A 14,942-nucleotide genomic window follows, 5' to 3' on the forward strand; every position below is an offset into this window, starting at 1 on the left:
AAGATATTGTTATTTGCGTTATGAAAATAAAAGTAATGCGCCATCAACTTTGACAACGTACCCATGAGAGAACCGTTCGGCATGACCGGAATCTGTGGCGACCTCGGTACATGTTCATCCAGTAATCTGACGATGTCGTGATGCAGCCTTTCGCTGGCAACGTCCCTCGGCAATCGATCCATATGGTCGGTGATCTCTCGATTGGCAAATGTATCCAACAAAGCTTTGCAAGCTTCGAAGCTACCCTCGCGAGCAGCGAGGAACAGGGGCGTTTCGTCTTTGTCGTCTTGGGCGTCGCGATTCGCGCCGTGTACGAGGAGAATGTTGACAGCATCAACGTTGTTTACAGCAGCAGCCCAGTGGAGCGCTGTTTTCCCGCTGTTATCAGCGGCGTTGATATCGGCATCGGCGTTTATTAATTCTTCGACCATACCTTCGGTAGCTAATCTTGCTGCGAGGGTCAACGGTGTCGTGCCGTCATGCATTCTCGCGTTGAGGTTGGTTGCGCGGTTTCTCAGCAATATCTGGAAGACTCCCATGGCGTCGGCAGCTACTGCCGAATGGAGAGGCGTTCTTCCGGTGTTGTCCTGTGAGTTGGCGTCTGCTCCCGCGTCGAGCAAACGTTTTGCGGCATCAGCCCGAGCGTATCTCGCTGCTAGATGTAACGAAGTTTCACCGCTTTTGTCCGTAGTCGCGTTCAAATCGGCGCCTTGAGCCACGAGGTCGGCAATAACCGCGGCGGTTCCGTCGCTCTCGTCCTCCTCTTCACCGGTGTCCAATCCCCCGCCTCTAACTGCCGCAACCATGAGCGGCGTCATTCCGCAAGGTCCTCGTACATCGACGTCCTGACCGTGCTCCAAGCTCGGCGGTGTCAGGACTCCGGCATCCGGTCTGTTGCGAATTTCAGCCGCATCGAGGTGCTGCTGCGTCCACATTCGCGGCTCCGTTTCCTCGTAATCGGTGATCGCTGTGTGGTCGCTCGCATATCCAGGCTCAATAGCTCGCATGCGTTTCGATGGTGGCAAATCCGATTCGTCATCCGACCACTGTTGTCCACGACCATTAACTACGTCGATATCCATGCAGTTAACCGAAGGCTGATTATTCAAATTCCTCATCTCTTGTCCATCCGGTCCCCGTCTACGAGATCTCCGCCGCGGGCCGCTGCTCGTGTTCGTCCGTAGGAAACCATCGGGGAACCAGGTAACTCCGACAGCCCGCTTTCTCTGAGCAGTAACGAGAACGCCGACGAGCATACCCCCGAGTACGACAATGACCACGCCGATGAAAACGTACTTGTAGTTGGTCGGTGAATCCGGATAATCGGGATCCTGCGGTCCGACTTCACCGCGTACTTGCTCGATAGGGAAATTCCTGGATAACGAGTGTTTCGAGGCGGTTGCCGCGAGGAATTCGGCGGCTTCGTTCGCCGATGGGAAACATACTGCGCCTTGGGTGACGGTACATTTTCTGTTGTCAATTTCGAGATAAGCTTTGACGCCGCTTTGACCTTCGCTGTAAATGGTTGTCGGTCTGCCGAAGAAATTGGTTTGCATTCCCTGATCACGGTCCCGTTTCCATGGATAAATCATCGGGTTGCCAAGCTCGTCTTCCTTCACGCGGAGCGTTGTTCTCAACTGGTGACCAATGTCGCGGAGGAAGGCGATGATGTTGGAGCGGAAACTTTGCATGTCCATGCGAACCACCACGGAAATAACACCTTCCGCTAAAGAGGGTTTCTCGTCCTCGCAATCGAGGCCGTCCCAGTTACACTCCTCGTTGTTGCAGCCGTAGTCGCAGTGCCCGTTGGCATAGTGTTTTCTGCAATAAGCGTCATAAATGGGGTTGCAGGGAGCGAGCTTTTTCTCGCAATCCCGTCCGTCGAAGAGGCACTGCGCATTGTTGCAAACCTCGTCGCAAACGTCGTTCATGAATACGTCCCAACAGTTGATAGGAGCGGTGCAGTTTCTCCACGGGTTGATGCCGAGCGAGCAATCGTTCCCGTCGAAATTGCAGGCGTATTTGTTGCACTCTTCGTCGCAATGATGGTTGCCAGATTTTTCTTGACAACGATTTTCTACGCATTTTTTCTTTTCGCGCTCGAGATCGAGATCAAAAGCGTTCATGGTCTTTGGTATCATAGAGTTCAAACGTCCAAAGACACCGCCTCGATAGTTCGGATCGTAAATTTCGCAGTTCTTGCCTGTCCACTTTGGAGGGCAGTAACAAGCGTAGTCGCCGATTAAATTTTCGCACATTGCATCGGACTGTTGACAAGGATTGCTGGCGCATTCGTCTTTGGCGTCGATTTCGCAGTGGGTTCCCGTGACGCCGGGTTGACAGTAGCACCGATAGCCAATTTCGGTATCGGCGACTCTGCACGAACCGCCGTTCAAGCAAGGCTCAGCGTCGCAGAGTGATCCAGCGAATTCGCAGTTGTGTCCGTGGTAATCCGTCGGGCAAAGGCAAGTGTGGCCGGCTTGTTTAGCGGTGCAAACGCCGCCGTTTTGGCAGGGTGAGCTGTCGCAAAAGTTGACTTTGACCTCGCAGTGGCGTCCCATGTATCCGGGTTTGCAGTTGCAGTGATAGTTGTTGACGAGTTGTACGCAGTCTTGTGTTCCGGGTGAGGCGCAAGGATTGGACAGACACTCGTTGATGTCGCCCTCGCAACGCGGACCAACGAAACCCGCGGGACAACGACACTCGAAGCCGCCAACGCGATCGGTGCAAGTGCCGTTGTTGTGGCAAGCCCCAACGACGCAATCGTTTACGTTCATGTCGCAAATTATTCCCAGTGCACCCGGAGGACACGAACAACTGAAGTTATTTACGAGATCGTGACAAGTGCCGCCGTTTTGGCAGGGATTCGGTTGACAATCGTCGACGTTGAGCTCACAATTTTGTCCCTGGAAACCTTCGGTGCATTGGCACTGATAAGAACCAACGAGATCTCTGCAGGTCGCGCCGTTTTGACAGGGTGCTGAATCACACTCGTTTATCTCTTCTTGGCAGTACGAACCGGTGTAACCCTCGATACAATGACACCTGTGACTGTTACCAATATCCTCGCAAGTTCCATTGTTGCAGAGATTCTTTTCAGGCACGTTTTTACGTAACGCAGCGTCCTTGCAAGAGACCATCTCGACGTCGCACACTTTTCCTGTCCAGCCGGGTGCACAGTTGCAATGATATTTGTTCCTGCGTTGCACACAGGTCGCTCCGTTTTCGCAGGGCATGTCGGCACACCAATCGATGTACGTGTCGCAAACCTGTCCCTTGTAACCGTAAGGACAGTGACAGGTGTAATGATGGTTTATATCGTCGTGACAAGTAGCTCCGTTCCAACAGGGCGAACTGTCGCACTCGTTTATTCGATATTGACAGTTTGAGCCTGTGTACGCTGGCTGGCAGAGACACGTGTAGTTGTTTATACCGTCGATACATTTTCCACCGTTCATACAACTGCTGTCCGTACAATCCTCGTCGTTCGTTTGACAGTTTATGCCCGAGAATCCCAATTGACATTGACACGTGTAAGAATTTACGTATTCCTTGCATATCGCACCGTTCTGACAGGGTGATGAGAGACACTCGTCCACGTCAACCTCGCAATGTTTACCGCTGAAACCGTCCACGCACAAACACGTGTAATCACCGATTCCGTCCAAACAGGTTCCACCGTTTTGGCATGGGACTGCAAAAGAAAAAAAACACACTCAGCATTTGACGATTGATAATCTCACCTACAAAATCAATTTCTTCTAAAAATTCATTCAGTTTGTTTTTCTCAACTTGAGGAATTAATAGACTCTCAAACATTTTCGAAACTAGATCAGCCAAAAGTCTGACTCAAGAAATGTTTTGGTCTCTAGAACAAATTTTTTATTTACATTCAAGTGACTGCTGACTCAGATTTGAATAATGTAGAATCGATCGGTCCAGAGGATAGTCAAAGCAAAAGAATACTTACAAGAAGCACAGTCGTCGGTATTGATGATACAGTCACGTCCCTCGTATCCTTTGGCACAAACGCACTGGTAGGAGCCGTTCGTATTGCGGCAAGTAGCTCCGTTTCTGCAGGGCGATGTCATGACGCATTCGTCGACGTCCTCGTCGCACAGACGTCCGGTATAGCCAACGGTGCAGGTACAAGCAAAATCGAGGAAGTTTGAGGAGGGCGAGCATTTGGCACTGTGAAGGCATTTGTTGGGTGAGCAGGGATCCAATTTGTCCTCGCAGTTTCTGCCGGTGTGGGGCAGTTCGCAAACGCATTTGTAGTCGTTTACGAGATCGATGCAGGATCCGCTGTTCTGGCAAGGATTATTGGCGCAGTCGTCGATGTTCGTTTCGCAGTTCGTGCCGGTGTAACCGGCTAGACACTGGCAGCTGTAATCGTTGAGATGGTCGTTGCAAATGCCGCCGTGTTGACAAGGATTCGAACCGCATTCGTCGATATCAGCCTCGCATCTCTTGCCCCCGTAGCCCGGCAAACAATGGCAAATAAATTGATTCACACCGTCCTCGCACGTGCCGCCGTGCGAGCATGGATTGCTCGAACATTCGTCCACGTCGCTCAAGCACCTCGCGTCGTAATATCCTCGTGGACACTCGCATCTGAAGCCGTTTATCACGTCGATGCAACGCCCGCCGTTCGCGCAAGGATTGCTCGCGCATTCGTTTATGTCCGTCTCGCAATGCTGCCCTGTGAATCCTGATTCGCACTCGCAAGAGTACCTGATCAACACAAAATAACAGAACAATCGTCCAACGTTAGAATAATCAATTTTCGTCATTGAAATACGATATCGCGATGGGAAAACGATCGAAAATCAAAAGAAAGTCGTTCGCGAGCCAAAATGAAATTTTCCATTGCACATAAAGCCACGAATCATTGAAAAAACTTGAACTCGTTTCCACTTTTTTTAAATAAAATTCCATCCGAATGATGTTTATGCCGAAACGGAATTATTTTGCAACTATTCATTGGGCATTCTCACAAACTTTTTCTTTTGCGAGTTATCGCTACTGAAATATCGATCGGTGGCTGCGATAACTTTGATGCATGTCTTTCATTTCGATGTTTTTCGATCACGACTTACGATAGTGCTATTGCGGTGGACACACGGTGAAAAAAATCAAATCAAAAGTATAACAATGGTGCGAGTAGAAACGATTGAAGCTTGAATGTTTCGTGAAGTATGAAAAGAGGAAAGTGAAAGATAATGAGCCAGAGCAGGCGAGGCTTCGAAAAAAGGGAATTTCTCAGATGTTCCGTTTCGAGTGGAGCGTTGAGAGTATTCGAGAGTGAGTCAAGTCGACGTAGAATTCCATTAAACGATCAAAAAGTGCAGAAAAACGTGTCGCCGGTACTCCGAAAGTTCACTTCATCCTGATGAGCGGTGATCACCCCAAAATTTCGATAAAAAACCCCAAACAAACCAATCTTTTTCTGCATCGAATTCTGGATGCAGGCTGCAGAATTGTTATGTCCAAAAATGAAGAAGTTAAAAAAAATATTTATTGAACACGAAAAAAGCAAAAGAAAAAAAAAGAGAGAAAAAGAAAAAGAAAAAAAAACAAAAGCACACACGGAACACACAGTTGTCACACTCGGTGATAATGAATCTTCCTTCGAAAGATATTTACGTACCATCCTAGACCGGGCATCCGATTGCTTCGCGCGAAAGGAAGAGGAATAGAAGAGACGATTGCGAGATTGAAAATGAAAAAAAAAGCGAACGAAAGACGTTTCGATTAGTTGTTTGAAAATGAGGTTTCGATGGGGTAGAGTTAATTAAATGTAAATTGTAACGAAGCTCATATAATGTAATACCGACCGTTTGAAAGTCGCTGAAAACTGAAGTTTTACGATTCCTCGAAAATGAAGTATTTTCAATCTGAAATTTAAGCTGGATTATTCGATAAAAAAAGCTCGAATCTCACCTGTTGATTCCGTCGATGCACGTCGCCCCGTTCCGACAGGGATTGCTGTAACACTCGTTGACGTTGACCTCGCAGTTCGTGCCGGAAGTGCCCGGCCTGCAAATGCACTGATAACCGTCGATGAGATCCTCGCATCTGCCGCCGTATTGACACGGATTGCTCTCGCACTCGTCGATCTGTGTCTGGCACAAACGCCCTGTGAATCCTGGCCAACAGTTGCAAGTGAAGGAGTTCTCTCCGTCGATGCATGACCCGCTGTGACAAGGACTCGACTGACAATCGTTTATATTCGTCTCGCATGACGCACCCGTGAATCCTGGCGGACACTCGCACGTGTATTTGGCTATTGAGTCCTGACACGTACCCCCGTTACGACAGGGCAACGAGGCGCAATCGTCGATGTTTATTTGACAGTGCGATCCACCGAAACCGTCCGCGCACGTGCATCTGAACGAGTTTATCAGATCGGTGCAGACACCGTTGTTCAAACAGGGATTCGCGGCGCATTCGTCTATGTCGATCTCGCACTGAGTACCCATGAACCCTGGAAAAAATCGAGCGGTAAGAATCCCATTAGAAAATGAACGATTTCATCGGTTTTAACGAATCGTAAATATTTTCGAGGTCAGAGTTGTCGACAAAAGTTAATCGTTCGGGACGAGGGAACTGGCGACAGATCGAAAGACTCTCGACGACGGAGGATCGTCGTTGCGAGTCTTCGGCGTTTTTTTATTGTTAATTTTGTGTATCACGGATCTCGAGTTTCCGTTAAAACTTGGTTATTCTTTTGACGATTCTTGTCTCGTTATTTGCTCAAGAAAATTTTCGTTTTTCAGCTCGGTGTTCGCAACGCTCGGCGAGACAATGAGAAAAAGGACGAAGCCGCGGTGGGACACGCGTGCATGAATTTACATACAAATAGTACAACTCCGAGGCGACTGTGACGAGAAATCTGCCGCCGCGAGAGTTTCATTATAGAGAAGTTAAACCGAGAGAACGGTGCGTTGAATTATTAAAAAGATCGGTGGGGCTCGAGACACACGCGGGGAAGAAGAACGCGGGGGGAGCGAGAAACAGCCTCGGGGAGGGACCGAACGGTGGATTTTTCAACGATGACTTTACGCTCCATTGTCTTTCTCACATTGAGTTCCTGCCGGACTTTCCCGCACCTTATAGTAACACGTTTGGTGCGTCAAAACAATTCGAAAATCAGTTTTCTTTTTATTTCATTAAAATTTCATTAGAAAATTGGAATTATCGCTATGAAATTGACTGAAATTCTTCGGAATCGATGCACCTTCAATATATTTTTGAAAGAAACGAAAGAATTTCTGCTTTTCACGTTCAAAATCGATTTTCTTCTTTTTCAAGGTGTAAAGAAACTTTGCTATCGTACAATTGCTTTTTATATACACGCACGCTATGCATGGGTGCGTGCTGCTTCGAGTCCGCGACTCGTCGTTCCTCAGTTCCGCCGAATTCTCTCGCGTGAGCCTGAGTTTTACGAGGGAACACGACCCAGATGCAATTTACGGTTCGCACCGAAATTCTCTCTCGGTGTTGTCGTACCGCGGCGTTGGCAACCCGAGAGCCCGAACTCCGACGACAATTTTACGGACTCTGCATGCTTCATTTGAAAACTCGAAAAAAAAGGGCGGACCCCGAACACCGGTGCGCTACGGGCCCTCGGGGCTGGACAGCACCGGGGGAGTGAGCAAAAGAGTTTATTCGTTCGCGATTAACTTTTGGTGTGCGTCTGAAAGCTGGCGCGATGTATCGCAAATATTTATTGTCGATAGAGAAAAAAAAACGATCGCGATGGAATCCACGAATGAATTCGAACAATAATCTCGCAGCTGAAGTCTCGTTTTTCAGTGAGAATTCGTGCGCTGAAAAAATGAGACGAAAATGGTGGCTCAAGAATCGAGGATCGTTGACGAAACGCTTAATAATGCGAGGTTCGATTTCAGTATTTTTGACGTTTTTCAAGCTTTTCTATGCGCTCATATAAACCTGCGAATTCATTCGAGAGGCCACACTACAGAGCTGCGTTTTTGTTTCGGTTTTGAGTTGGTCGTTACAAAAGATTGGTAATCCGTCATTCGCTTCGCGGCCTGATTTCGAGGCTCAATTGTAACCGCGGATCGGGACAATGTACGTGGAACTTATCGCAACGTTTCGTTTCACAGGTGGAAGATGTTTGATTGTTTTGTGTACGAGAAAGAGTGAGAAAAATACACGAGAGTGGTCCGATTTAATACGCATGTGCAAGAACATATGGGAGGCCATATTCATCACAGAGCAAAGAAAGGAGAGAAAAAGAAGGGAGAAAAAAGAAGGCTCGAGAAACTCGAAAGAGTCTATAGAATTTCTGGGTACCACTCGTACCAGAGACAAGACTGAGAGTCTTGAGATACTTCAATTTTCATATACACACAGACGATGAATATCTTTGGGTATTGCCCCTTTCCATTGCCCTCTCTTCACCGAGGTTCGCTCTTGTTTCGAGCCAAGTTTCTCTTTGCCTCGAGGTTATATATTTTAGTACAAACTTCATATTTCTCTTCTCCTTTATATCCATCAATCTTTCTGGCGACTCGAATTCTCCTTCCCTTTCAACTCGATCGAGTGACAAGTCCGCGAGACAAATTTTTATCCTCGAAACTTTTATTCGAAACAGACTTTCGGGACAATGCTATTTTTACGGTAAATCGATCTTGTGAAATGGAAATATCGTTCTCTCGCTTTAAACGAATGAAGTAGAGGAACGTTCAAGTGTATTGAATAACTGCTTTGCAGAAAGGATACCTACTTGAGAGGTAACGGGAGAAAATGGCGCTCGAATGACGAAAGAACGATCGCAAAAGCGAAACTTCTTATCACTCGCGACGCGCCATGTTCTTTTCGCTTCCCGAAATAATCTCGTTCTGCAACTCGAGCATGGAAATTTCTTTTGTTTGTGTGTGCTTGTGTAAACCAAGAGAAACGGTGAATCCTCGAATTAAGAATTATCATAAGCTCTCTTTCTCTCGCCACGAGACCACATCCGGGCATTGAATTAATTGACTTAATTGAGAGTCTCTTCCGCGCCGGAATCGAGACTTCCGGCTTGATGTGCACAATTCTCGTGTATGGTTTTATGTACCTAAAAATATAATGTACGTTCTCGATTGTCCCAACCCGTGCGAAATTCGAAGTTTTTTCTCGAGAAATTTCTCCTAATCGTACATTAAATGCGCTAATTAACGAATATTTACAAGCTCCAAACGGCTATTAGGCTTTGAACAAAATGTCCCATTCGAGTCCGCATTTTACCCTCAAAAAACACAATTGTGATCGATTTTCGATCTGAGAAGTGGAAAACGAAAAAAATTCAACGAAGGAGGTCTTCACATTTCGTTGATTTAAAAAATATTAAATTTATCAATGAATTGAATATTTTTTTTTTCAAATTTCGTTCCATTATTCATTTCCACATAGTTTAACTCAATTCAATACAAAAATAAATTGAAAAAAAAATTAAAATTCAGTGAATTCTGAATGAAATCATTTCTAAATTTTATGCTATTTCATTATTTTTAAACTAAATTCAATATAAATTGAAATTTGCAACTAAAAAGTAAATTTTCCCAAACAAAGCATCACCGCTTTCGCGTCCTTATTAAATCGGAGTCCCTATATAATATAATAAAAATGAATCATAGAAGTAATACATCAAAATAAAAAAAAAATTAAATTGACCGCCCAATTTAACGAGGACTCTTCTTCCAAGTAAATTTTCCACGAACGAGGATGCGTTACCCGCACGTGTGTCCGTATTTTCTGACTCAGCGATTAGATTTTTCAGTCAAAAGCCGCACGTCCCCGTATAGGAAATAGGTGCGGTGATCTTGAATAAATTTTTATAGCTCGAGCAGAAGCAGATAGCGCGAGCATATAGTAACGAGATCGGTAAAGTCTCGTTAGTGGTATTTGAAAGGCGAATATACGAGGTTAGTCCGAACGGAGAGCTCTCCGTTGCAGGCTGAAAAGCCTCGTTGCACTCGGAGAGTGGCTGCATCCGCCCTTACGTGTGTGCTTGAAGCTGATGGTGCAGCAGGTATATAGGAAAAGTGATTCGAGTGTGCACTCGAGACACGGAGAAACCAAACAAAGTCTTCCCCACGTTTCTTTTTTTTTGGAGGAGAAGGAAACTTCAGAACTTAAAAAAACAGTGAAAATATTGAAAAACTGAGATGAGCATATACATTCGGTTAATCGAAAAGTAAACGAGTAGAGAGATCGGAATGTGAAATGGGAAAAACTGAACAAAAGTTTTCTGATTGAGCCAAACATCAAACGGGCTTTCGTTCTTTCACTATTTGCTGACACTCTTCTTGTCGAATTCATCCGAAACTCTGGTCGCCTCGAACCCGTCAAATCTGAATTGGACGACCCGCAACTCCGTGACGAATTTTTTATAATTTCATGCAAGAATTTTGCCTTCCTCCTGTTACCGAATGAAAAAAAAGATGATAAAAATATGAGAGACGATATTCGCACACTCCCACGTTTGCAAGGAGCCCAGCGATCGATGCTGGTTGCCGGACTATCCGAGCTCTCTCTCTCCCGTGTTCGGATAATTGTAATCTATTGCAAGGAGTATATGCACCGCAGCTCTTTTGCTCTCACACCTTCGAGTATAACTCTTGGCTGTGGGACTCGTGTGATCGGTAAGGCAGCTTCGTGCGTTGATAAAGTGTGGCTCGAGCGTATATACGTTCATATAAACATAATATATTTATTGTGCACACGGAGGTGAGCGTATGTGCAGCTCTTTCGGTCTGAGCAATTCACGTAGGTCATTTTTCCTCTGGGCGCGAAGGGTGAGAGAGATCAATAGGAGGAAATTGATTTATTGAAATCACGATTCCGTCAGTATTTCAGTCGTTATTTACAGAAGCTTTGAAAGCATCGAATTTTCACGTAACGACGCATTTTTCAGTGGAAAAATGTGGAATAGAAGAAGAAAAAAATGCTGAGCGTCGTTTCGAGAATTTTCGTGCTCTTCTTACCGCACGGCTCTCTCTTTAATTTGAGTTGCTTCTGCTCGTTAGCGTCATCAATCACGAAGCGATTATGGTTTATTGTATCGATCAGTAAACGATCTGCGGAGATCGCTGCGAGTAGTTTCATCGATCGCAATCTCAATGATCCATATATCGTCGTGTACCGAAGTTCGTAAGTATCGAGAGTGCAACAATGAGCTGCATGCGGTCGCGGGAATCCTTTGAGAATCGCGCGAGCGTTATTGCTGTGTTCTCTGATCATCGCGAGTCTTGTAATGTTATTGGCCGCACTCGTTACACGAACGGAGGCTTCGTCGAGGGATCGAGAAGGACAGAGAAAAGTGTAATTTCAGGCTGCTCGGGTTGGAACGAAGTTATTACAATTTTGACGAATCCTTTCCGTTTGTCGATCGTGCAGACAAAAAAGCGAATGTATATTTTTTTTCTCGTTTTTAATGAGACATTTACTTAGAAACTGTGATCACCGCGTACCTTCAGCATCGTTACGCAACGGTGGAATACGCAAATAACATTCCTTCAAGAGCTCGAGCCTGCAGAGCATATCCGGAAACGTAAAATAGCCGACGTACAGGCTTGCGTAGACGGCCCACGAACGGTGGCTCATCGTAAAAGCTATGAAAGTCTCGAGTTAAAGAGCGCGCGGATGGTTGAGAGGGCATTTGAATTCTTTAGACGCGGGAATGCCACCCGTTGAAGAAAAACGCCCGGTTTGTTGGCGAGCAGGCAAGAAGAAGTGGAGGAAGAAGCGTCCTCGTAAAAGTTGAACGCCTGAAGCGACCGCGGCGCGAGGGAGTCGGGTCGGGAGTGCAAGATCGGCTGCAACGAGAGTGGAGCGCGGGGGGAGGAAGAGTTCGAAAAAAGGCGTGAAAGGGGAGCGTGTCGATGCGGAGATCGGTATAGAGAAAATTGAGGTATTCGGACGCGAGGATTACGACTTTCGATGGAGGGAGCTTGTGCGTTGAAGAAAAAACGAGTTTTGTTACGTAATTAGAAGCGGATGTTGCGGAAAAAAGACGAAATGTTGGACGGAGACGCTTGGAGCAAAGTTGTCCAAAGCCCAGGCCCCGGACGGATCGATCCAGAAATCGATGGGCTCGAATACAGCGTCTCCGCGTCTCCGCATAAAGGCGGAAAAAGATGAAGAAAAATGATGAGATATGAGGGAAGGGGAGACACAAACGTAGGAGGCTTTCGAAACGCGATCGATCAAGGCTCGTTTGACTGGCGTAAGATCGATCACGGGAGGTGGGCTGTCTCATTGGTCACCGTCGAGACTTTTCATCGCGGTAGCCAATTAATCCTGCGGTAATTGAGCCTCGGTCGGTACTCGCCAGTGCTGGGCACCCGCAGACAGAAAGCGGAAGGGTGGAGGCCGCGGGGGAGAACGAGGGGGAAGAAAAGTATGGCAAACGATATTGGTTTGGCTTATTTGTTTTTTCAATTAGCCGATGGCAACTGCGGGGAGCGAGAGAGAGAGAGAGAGAGCGAGGCAAAGAAGGAGAAAAATAAAGTACGAATACATATGCGTGTGTGCGGAGATACGAGTGCGCTGGGCAAAAGCACGACTTGCGAATCGAACACCACCAATCCGAGATCGGATTTATGCAAATCTGAACGAGTAGTCTTTCTCGCCCGTGCTAATTACGAGCTCGTTGAGTCACGGGCGCCTCGGAAGCGATTGCGGGCGCATCGAGGATTCTCGAATGAACCGTCGTCGCTCTGCTTCGCTCTCCCTCCCTCTGATTCGGTGGAAAAAGTGTGTAGAAACGTCAAGAAATATTGGCCCCAGATTCATTACTCACTCGGAGCATATTTATAAATCTATTTGAGACAAGCGGTAAACCGATTCGTTTCGTTCGAAGATACGAATGTTTTAAACCTAGGAATTCTACGTGTTCGATCGCGCGCGTGTGCGTTCGTGTGTACGCATGGCGCGAAGAAATTATTTTGAAAAATATCGAATCAGGGTTTCAAGGATGTTAGCAGATGAGGAGACTTGTCTCGTGAATATACGAGGCAATTATAACGTTCGATCGCAAACACGCTTTTATCAGTCTCGGCGGGACGTATAATCTGAGAATTTCAGTCCGCGCTCCCTCTCTCTCGCTCTCCCTCGCTCCCAAAGACGCACGAGATGAATGAAGTAACATTTTTATATCGCGAATAAGATATAAATCGATAAAAATATGAGAGAAAAACACGACGCGCAGGTTCCCCGTAGATTCGTCGGCGCTGTGACGATTTCTGCTTTTCCCATCGGCGAATTTCTCAACCGCGATGACCAAACACGCCGTTTTTATTTCAAAGCATCTTATTTTCCTTCTCTATTCCCGATGAATTTTTAACTCGATGCCGCAACGAGTTTCCCGCCCGTGGTCCCGCTGCCGCTCCGGATTATCGAGTTTCCATACCGACGACGACGACCGATCATCGCCGGCATCTCTCGCCCGATGAATGATCGAGAAAAATTCTTTACAGACCCCCCCGCGCACGCGAGTCTGTCGACAAACGCACTCCGCGCACGCTAAAAACCAACCCAAAATTCCTCGATTCGACGAATAAAAATCGAACAGAAACCAACTAACGTTTTATTACTCAAGCGATAAGTCCGATCGTGGATTTCCCACAGGAAAAGGATTAGATTTTTAGAGAAAAAATCAGCGTTGGTGCAAATCGATTTATAAACTTATCTCCGTTAGACGATATATCGAAGAATAAAATGTGATGGAATTCTGTAATATGTTGCGTAATATAATTCGCCAATCGGCGAGCTCTCACACGCCGGTTACGATCCACACACAGGTATAGAGAAAGAAAACAATATTCGCAGCAGCAGCGGTAACCGCATTGGGGCAATGTACAGGCATAGAGGCGTCCGCACGAGGGAGGAAAGATCTCGCGATTCGATCGCCCGCGAGAAATATCCACAGCGAAAAGCGTTATCCTTTCGCCCGGTAATCACACGGCGTGGCACATACGCGCCGCGATATTCATACACGCCTTATATTTGTGTCTATCAACGTATATAAATATATAAATATAGGACAGATGTGTCAGCGCGATGCTGGAGCCATGTAAAAATCGTGCTGGTACCACACCCAGGTCACGGAAACGAGTGAGCACACCGTTGCAAACGGTTCAACTCCGCTGTACATGCGAGTCCGGAGACGAAAGTTTCAACGTCTCGAGAAACTTATTCTGATGTACGAATAAATTCGATATTTTAAGGCTGCTCAATCGATAGAGGAGCGTTCAAAGTTTCAATTCTGTGCACGATGAGTCGGGCCGAGTGAATTTATCAATTTCGAGCTTGAACGATTAGTTTTTTAATCGATACAAAAGCTTCTCGGAATTCCTAAGAGCATGGATCAGTCAACTAAGCTCATTTGGAATTATCGAAATCAAAGTTCTTTGACACGGTTTGACCGGTTGAAAAAGACTCCGTCAGCCCGCGCAGGGCGATGGCAAAAGTCGGCTGACGGAGCCTTTTTTCAATCGGTCAAATTGCCTCGAAGAATTTCGATTTCGATATTTGCAGCTATCTGTCTCGCACTCACGGTTCCGATATGCCGACTGCTCCATGCTTTTGAGACGAATTAAATATGCCGAGGAAGAAAAATGTCGAATTTTCGGTCCGCTGATACTTGAATTTGATTGTTTTGATGATTTTTTCAATTCCTGTTTCTCTCGAACGTCGCACGAATCCTCGAGAGATTTTTGCATTGAGCTGTAATCGATCGAATCCTTAAAAGTGAGCAGATATACGAACACGTAACAACGCGATAAAGCGGATTCATGGGGGTTCTTTGAAGCGTTTAGTTGGAACAAACGGTTCGTGCACGTTTGTCATAGAGATAGAGTAATATTGCGAGCGGAGTTTGTGCCGGAGACTTTCGATACGTTATCGGTAAAGATCCTGCAGCAGCGTTG

General features: G+C 46.4%; 1 protein-coding gene across 2 annotated transcripts in view; it reads right to left on the reverse strand.

Moving 5' to 3' along the window:
* Positions 1 to 14,942, reverse strand: part of N (neurogenic locus Notch protein) — a 186,785-nt gene that overhangs the window by 1,316 nt on the left and 170,527 nt on the right. Inside the window, exons 9-12 of one of the 2 annotated variants that reach the window (XM_043420222.1) lie at positions 5,944 to 6,487; positions 5,651 to 5,674; positions 3,971 to 4,734; positions 62 to 3,694 (exon numbers count right to left, since the gene is read on the reverse strand). In XM_043420222.1, the coding sequence (XP_043276157.1) occupies positions 62 to 3,694; positions 3,971 to 4,734; positions 5,651 to 5,674; positions 5,944 to 6,487 (4,965 nt within the window). The remainder of the gene's footprint in view (positions 1 to 61; positions 3,695 to 3,970; positions 4,735 to 5,650; positions 5,675 to 5,943; positions 6,488 to 14,942) is intronic. The other variant, XM_043420223.1, reaches the window with a different exon arrangement.

The sequence above is a fragment of the Venturia canescens genome, chromosome 5 (assembly GCF_019457755.1).
Source record: "Venturia canescens isolate UGA chromosome 5, ASM1945775v1, whole genome shotgun sequence".
Lineage (NCBI taxonomy): Eukaryota > Metazoa > Arthropoda > Insecta > Hymenoptera > Ichneumonidae > Venturia > Venturia canescens.